Genomic DNA, 8,130 nt, shown 5'->3' on the forward strand with positions numbered 1-8,130 from the left:
TTTAACCCAACAGTTGGGTTAGTCCATATTTGACCCAACATTGGGTTGAAACAACCCAGCATTTTTTAGAGTGCAGTATAACAAAACTATTATATATCTCTTCATTGTGTTTGGGTCCCCCTGGACGAGCGAACATAGGCACGTGCCTAGAATGCCTATGCTAAATCTGGCCCTGCATATGATTTAAGCCCCATTCACACCAAGAACGATAACTATAAAGATAACGATATTAGCGTCCACACCAGCGAACGATATCGTCTGTTTATTCTAAGCCACACTCATCTGCCGCTTTAAATTCTCCAGCTCGTTACAGCAGGATGGATTCTGATTGGCTGTCAACTTTTTTTATCGTTCATCAGCTGGAAAAAAATCGTTTTGAAAGTGATTCCAACGATATCGTTTCTCTTTGTCTTTATCGTTATAGTTGTGGTGTGGACTCTGCTATTCTTTAATATTGAGAACAATTTTTAGAACTATATGGACCACAAAACCAGTCTTAAGTGTCAATTTTTAAAAACTGAGATGTATACATAATCTGAAAGCTGAATAAATAAGCTTTCCATTGATGTATGGTTTGTTAGGATAGGACAATATTTGGTCAGATACAACTATTTAAAAATCTGGAATCTGAGGGTGCAAAAAAAAATGCATATTGCTAATCAAAAATTAAGTTTTGATTTATTTACGGTAGGAAATTTACAAAATATCTTCATGGAACATGATTTTTGGCATAAAAGAAAAATCTATAATTGATACAATGTATTTTTGGCTATTGCTACAAATATACCCCAGCGACTTAAGCCTGTTTTTGTGCTGCAGGGTCACATATCTTTATAGTTAACGTCCTTGGTGTGAACGGGCCTTAATAATGAATGAATATGTGTTTTTGTTGTTAGGTTAATTATATATGAAAAGCGTCTGCAAAACATTACTAGACGGTGGAGGAACACAGTAGTTTGGTTTGATTTGATAGCTCTGTGATTACCAGATGTAATTAAACTTACAGTACATTGAGAAGAGCATCACAGTAGTGAAGCAGAAGTAGTGTGCACCATGCTGTTACTTTGTCAACACCAATGCTATTTGTGGTAAAGAATTAGACATTTTATTTAGTGTATGTATTTTTGTAAGAAATGTCCCAGACTATCTGAGCACACTGAGAAGGCTTATTACAGAGCACTCCTTCAAACTTCGACAAATATTTGTCTGGATCCTGCACATCAAGACATTGGCAAAAAAAGCACGGCTGTGTGATAAGAATGTTTGCTTTTAGAAATCAAAAGGGTTTTGACACTTACGGTATCTAAAGGTAAGTCTTGTAATTTAGACACTTGCTTTGCTCTTTGCTCTTATTGTTACTTTCTATTATTTATCACAGTCAATTCTACAAAAGTGGTTACAGTTTATATGTGGTTTAGGGAGTTCTGGGTCATTGCTATAAGGTTTCTTACTGGTCTAGATGATAAAGTGTTGAATATTATATTAATAAAAACACAAAAATCCAAAAAATAGCCAGTCTTAAACAAGCTTGTTTGCTGGTGACCATCTGAAAAGTGGCCAAAACCCCTCTAAAATCACTCAAAATTTCAGGGAGACTAACTTATAGGGTTACTCCACCCCAAAATGAAAATTTTGTCATTAATCACTTACCCCCATGACGTTCCAAACCCCTAAAAGCTTTGTTCGTCTTCGGAACACAGTTTCAGGAGGCTTGTGACTGTCCCATTGACTGCCAAGTAAATAACACTGTCAAGGCCCAGAAAAGTATGAAAGACTTCGTCAAAATAGTCCATCTGCCATCAGTGGTTCAGTCTGACTTTTATGAAGCGAGGAGAATACTTTTTGTACGCAAAGAAAACAAAAATAACGACTTGATTCAACAATTCATCTCCTCCGCGTCACGCTAGCGCCATTTTTGAGAATATCCACTGAACGCGAAGAGCGTATTCTATTCTGTGTCTGCCGCACCACACAGATACATTTTCTACATTTATTTACGCTTTGATTTGAACGAAAACAGCATATCTGTGTGGTGCGTCTGACAACGAACAGCGTACGCAGTTTGCGTTCAGTGGATATTCTCAAAAATGGAGCTAGGGTGACGCGGAGGAGATGAATTGTTGAATCAAGTCGTTATTTTTGTTTTACTTTGCGTATAAAAAGTATTCTCGTCACTTCATAACGTTATGGTTGAACCACTGATGGCAGATGGACTATTCTTACGTTGTCTTTCATACTTTTCTGGACCTTGACAGTGTTATTTACTTGGCAGTCAATGGGACAGTCACAAGCCTCCTGGTTTTCACCCAAAATATCTTCAACTTTGTTCCGAAGACAAACGAAGCTTTTACGGGTTTGGAACGACATGGGGGTAAGTCATTAATGACAAAATTTTTCACCAATCAGTTTAGGTTGGTAGTGTGTTTTATTTTTATTTAATTTAATTGTTCCAGGTTTTTTTCAGCAAGGTGTTTCTATATACTGCAAATCTATTAGTTTTTTTTTTGCTTGTGCTAAAAATGGTATGAAATTGCACTTTTACAGCACTCAGACTGGCAATGTGAATGGTTTTCTGGAGTTTTATCTGTAATTCAGCTTTGGTAATATTTGGATATTGCGTCTTGTGTATTTTCGGTGCACTAGAAAACACCGCGTAATGGATATAGGACAAAATTTATTTATGAATGATCAATCATTACATACATAGAGCAGTATAAAATTACATTTACATTAATATTGTAAATAATTGTGCAATGAACAGGAAGACATTGTTGAGATGAAACTGCATCTTAACAGATTAGGCAGCAGTTCAAGAACTTGTATGAACCGCATCTTTGTGCTCTGCCGTTTGTCTAACTCACACTAACATCAGGTGGAGTGAGTCACCAAGCACCATACAATTAATACATTTGCATTCGTTTCTGTCGACAGCCCGTTGAGGGTTTGTGCTTGGACGTGTTTACTTTGCTATGATAACGGTAGCGTCGGTGGTCTGGGTGGTCTCCTCATCCGAATCGCTCTCCTGGCTCTCTGTGCTCTGTGAGGAGTCGTCCTCGCTGTCTGCAGCTCCAGGCGTGGCTGTGGTCTCCTCGCTGCTCGGGCTGCTATCTGACTCCTCTTCATTTTGCTCCTGGCTGGCACTGGCACTTGTGCTGTCGTTGGGAGTGTCGCCAGCACTTGCCCCCTCGCTGTCTGACTCTGCTGTAGCATCCTGGTTTCCAGTGGGAACGATATCTTGGCTTCCCAGAGCAACCTGGCGGTCGTTTGGCTCCATGTTCTGCACCTCTGGGGTGCTGGTGTCCTCCTCCTCCAGAAGAGTATCATGCACCTGCAGAGCCTGAGAAACAAAAGAACGTCTCAGCTACAGTGATAATGGTTTTATTATATCAATCATTTATTAATTTGATTTTGAGGTATCATTTAGGTTTATTATAACCCTGTAATCATGGTTGGGGAAGCTACTTTGAAAGTATAATTTTTTTATTAAGTTATAATAATAAAAAAAATTACAATCAAGCTTAAAAAAGCTAAGCAAAAAAAATATAAAAAATTACTTACCAGTTACTTAGAAGGTCAATATGTTTTTATATAAAAAAAAAAATCAGAGCCATATTTTTGCTTATTCTACAACAATGACGGTTTTTAAGTGGATGAACAGTCTCACTTAGGATGGCAAAGTATCAAGCTACCGAGTCAAAAACAAGAGTAACGCTAATGCTGTAGAACAGGGAGTCGAATTGGTGAATCATTTTTGTGAACATGTTCGTTTAAGCGAATCTTCCGAGTGAATCGATTCACTAGAATGAACTGGATTTTCCAATACTACATAACAAAGAGAACCGTTTAGGGTGAATCGATTCCCAAGAACAAATCGGACCGTCCATTGCTAAATTCTACATACTGTACAGTATGAGAGAGAACCGTTTAAGATGAATCGATTCACTAAATTGATTCGAACATACCTTGCCATACTAGAGAGAGAGAGAGAGAGAGAGAGAGAGAGAGAGAGAGAACAGTTGAGGTAAATGCGTTTGATTATTCTCTCAAAAACAGCTTTGAGTTTCCTTGTTGAAAAAAACAGCATCTGCTGGTTAGGTATGTTTTGACGCTGGGATGCTGGTTTATGCTGGTCCTCTGCTGGTTTAAGCTGGTCCTTTGCTGGTTTATGCTGGTCCTTTGCCAGCACATGACTAGCATAAACCAGCAAAGGACCAGCATAAACCAGCATCCCAGCGTCAAAACATACCTAACCAGCATATGCTGGTTTTTTCAACAGGGTTGGTTGCTAAATAAAGATTTTACTGGAAACACTAAACTATTATGAACATAGCCGAACTTCTGGCACGCTTAGTAAAGTTAGTAGCATCAGTAGCAACTTAGTCACAACCGAACACTTGCCCCAATTACAGGAAAGGACGTGATGTGTGGCCAAGTATGGTGACCCATTCTCGGAATATGTCCGACTCTCTAACCATTAGGCCATGATTGCCCACATACTAGTACCATAATACCAAGGTTCTGCCACAGTACTTTCTTGTACTGTAAGTGTTCTTAACATTTGCTATACATGCATGTTTTGCTATCCTATTCTATTACTTGTCAACCTTCACAAACATAAAGTAACCTTACTATTTACCTTGTACAGTTTAATCTCTTTCTCCACATCATTGATGCTCTGGTCAGAGGACTTCTTGCTCACAAATGTCAAGCCGCCCAACTTGTCACTGCTGTAGGACTTGTATGGGGAAGGTAATTTTTCAAAGTTGTTTGCATCCACGTAGACAATGTTTTTTTTGTAGTCGCTAGGGTAGCCCATGCTGTCTCCCCGGCCTGTGTTGATGATGGGGTCCAGTGAGGGTTCTACTGTGGAGGGGACAACGGTGATCGCAGATTCTCCAGATTCACTCTCACTGGAATCAGTATCCTAAGTGGACAATATATGTTAATGAGCAATATAATTGACAATATAACATTCTGTAGCTTTACTGCTAGCATGAGTGATTCGATTGTTTCGGCATCAAGCTGGGTAGCACATTGTGAAATCTCACTGGTCCAAAATCCTACTTCTTGTAATTGTATGTTAAATATCAAATATGTTGTCAGTCACTGTCGAATCCTGCTGCAGTTTTGTGTGTAGATAGGATAAATCACCTAATATTGCAATGGGAATGGAACCCATGACCTTGGTGTTGCTAGCAAACATGCTCTACTGTTTAAGCTACAGGAAGTCTGCCACTTGATGCCTTATATCAATGCTGGGTTTTATACCAGTTGAAAACCATAGGTTTAGTCCATTGTTTGGCAACTGGGCACAATGGTTCTACATGACAGAAAACATAAGTATTTTAGCATAATCAGAGTGACTCACATTCTCATCTTCCCTCTCATCTGTTTCAGATTCCTCATCTGCATCCTGCAAATGCAATAAACAGTATTGAGACTCACAGCAGGGTCACTTACAGTGCGTCTAGACCAGCGGAAGGGTATTTTTAGATCCTGTTGTCTTTTTATTGGCTATAGTGGGAGTGCAGTGATGTGTGATGTGGTGAGAGGATGAGTTTTCATTTACCTCACTGTCATCTGCACTGTCTGTGCTTTCATTGGATTCAGCTGGCGTGGTCTGAAACACAACCAAATGCCTTGGCATAAATACAATAATACTCTCTGTATTGCTCATGTACGTGACAATTACCACGTCCTTGAATTTAAATAGCTCATAGGTGCCAGTTTATATCTGTATTTTGAGATTAAAGGAAAAGTTCACCCAGTTTACTAGAGTTCACCCATCATTTATTCACCCTTGCATTTATCCAAACCTGTGCAACTTCCTTTCTTTAGTGGAATACAAAAGGATAGTTTTTAAATATGTACTGGTTGACCCATGCAATGACATTGAAAAGTACCATAAAATTATTAATAAAAGTGGTTCACCTTGAGAACAGTTCAAAAATAAGCCCATTCATGAACGAATCATTTAGACAATTTGCTACTTCTGTCATGAACTCTCATACACAGCTAAGTGAACTCGGGCAGATGTCAAGATTTTTAGTAAATAATGACTATCATTTCTATTTGTTCCTCATTTTGCAGCTTAACAGCCCAGTCTTCATTATAATGAAAATATATATATATATTGATAGAATTTTCATATCTGGAGTGAACTATTAATTTGTTTTACCTGTGTAGGTTCTGCCTTGAACATAACAGCAGCAGCTTTTTGCAGAATAGGAGGTGGCTGTATAAGACAGATGTTTTATTAAAATCGCAATATTGTTTTCTGCACTGTATTAATTTCAAAGCAGCGTCCATTCTGTCCATATCAAACAAGATACTTGCCCGTTGAACAACCACAAGTTCTTCTGAGCTCTCTGAACTGCTAGCTGAGCGCTTCACCTGAGAAATGAAAAATATAAATGTGAGTGTACAAGGAGACAAAAAATGGTAGTGTAAAACTTTAAAGCCCGGATTTTTACGGTTATAATGACAGTGAACTTACAGGCAGACAGAAGACTGTGGCGATGAGGAGCGTTAAAACGATAACAGTCTTCATTTTTGTGCAAAATACTCTTAAAAAAAAACAAAAAAAAAAGGGAGAAGAAAAATAAAAAGACCTTCAAAGGTGAGCCACAGTTATAAAGAACATCAATTTTGACCTTATAAATGTAAGGCTGATGCAGCCTACACCAGCTAATGCATGGCAATAAGACCATTTTTACAGAGAGGATTGCCTGTGCTATTTTACTTTAATGTTCTATAAAATGCCTCAAGTGGGTATTTTTGGTATTTACGCATTTATCGACTCGGAAGGAAGCATGCCTTTTGAGGGTGCTCTGAAACATGTTGGCAAATGCCAAAAGACTTCCTGCCAGTCCTCACCATGAAACATCTCGTTTGTTTTCAGCTACAACTACATTGCATAAAGTATAAGTTGAGGTATTGTGTGTTTAGCCATACCTATAATGATCTCCTCTGGTGTATAATTCCAGAAGTTATATGTAGACTATGTAGCAGCCACAATCCCAAGAAATAGCACGCCTCTGGCTCCAGACTTACTTTCTCATTAGAATCTTCAATGTTGTGAGCCAAGGCCTAAAATTTGTGGCGTCAAAGGAAATGTGAAGTGCAGCGCAGAACACTAAGTGTGGAAGTGTTTTGTTGGGGCTGCAGGCAGAAGTAATGGTGTCAGTCAGCCAGTATTATTATTCTTTTGTATGGAACTTTAATTTAGTGGTTGTGTCGCTGGAATAAATGAGTCAGTTGACAAATTAGTAAGGCCTTTATGTGCCATAGCCACAACTTCCTCTTTCATCTGTCAAGTTCATGTTAATCATGTCTCCCTATAATAAACTGTGGTTGGAATCATTAAAAGTCTTCATAACATCAGTCTTGAATTTACATTGAGGCTGAACAAGAACTGCATTCTTTTGTAAGAACTGCATTTGATGTATGAAATATTTGTCATGATTAAAGGTTAAAATAGGCTGTAGCTGATCTCAAGCCACTACTACTCCTACATCTGCTGTAAATACAGATAAACGCCTGACGAACCTAAAATGTTGCAGACTACGAGCAAGTAAAGGCATTCCAGTTACTCAAAGCTTCTTCCAACATATGCATACTTACTATAAAACCTTTGACGACAATTGTTTTTTAACCTTAACATCCTAAAAATACAAATTAATTGTTGTGACCTACCTCTTTCTCTTTGAGAAATTTGAAGTTCTTTGACAAAGTCAGAGGACTGACTGAGGTCCGTTTATCAGATGAGGTCTTGCTGTGTTTTGATGCTAGTGAGAGATGGCTGCTGGTTGGCTTTTTAAACCATGTTCCCTCTGGAAACAGCCAATGGCAGTGAAGCTTGTGATGTCATGAGGTTTACCGCTGCTGTCCCACCTTGTGCTCCCACTCTTCCTGTGGTTTATGTGGCCAGGCAATGCAAACATTCACCACCAGGCATGACAAGCAGAAAAAATAAAACACATCCTGTATTGCGCTTAGGATCCTAGATATAATGTTGTCATGCTTATTATCAATAAAATATTATGCATTTACAATGGAAAGACTCAATGTCCACTTTCACTGTTATTATATCGTAAAACAGGGCAAATAAATATTTAATGGCTTCAACTC

At 38.5% G+C, this 8,130-nt stretch overlaps 1 protein-coding gene across 2 annotated transcripts; it reads right to left on the bottom strand.

The window, feature by feature from the left end:
• Positions 1 to 2,664: 2,664 nt before the first annotated feature.
• Positions 2,665 to 7,783, bottom strand: LOC107548657 (dentin sialophosphoprotein-like). Of its 2 annotated transcripts, none has more exons than XM_016229431.1 (8): positions 7,696 to 7,783; positions 6,497 to 6,566; positions 6,349 to 6,393; positions 6,179 to 6,235; positions 5,570 to 5,620; positions 5,369 to 5,413; positions 4,637 to 4,924; positions 2,665 to 3,337 (listed from the first exon to the last, which is right to left on the bottom strand). In XM_016229431.1, the coding sequence occupies exons 2-8, from the start codon at positions 6,548 to 6,550 to the stop codon at positions 2,960 to 2,962; spliced, it is 918 nt and encodes a 305-aa protein (XP_016084917.1). In that variant the 5' UTR covers positions 6,551 to 6,566; positions 7,696 to 7,783; the 3' UTR covers positions 2,665 to 2,959. The 2 variants fall into 2 exon arrangements, with proteins under 2 accessions (XP_016084917.1, XP_016084916.1); XM_016229430.1 differs by having other exon boundaries at positions 6,337 to 6,393.
• Between the last annotated feature and the right edge of the window lie 347 nt (positions 7,784 to 8,130).

The sequence above is a fragment of the Sinocyclocheilus grahami genome, unplaced genomic scaffold, assembly GCF_001515645.1.
Source record: "Sinocyclocheilus grahami isolate Dianchi unplaced genomic scaffold, SAMN03320097.WGS_v1.1 scaffold352.1, whole genome shotgun sequence".
Taxonomy (NCBI): Eukaryota; Metazoa; Chordata; class Actinopteri; order Cypriniformes; family Cyprinidae; genus Sinocyclocheilus; species Sinocyclocheilus grahami.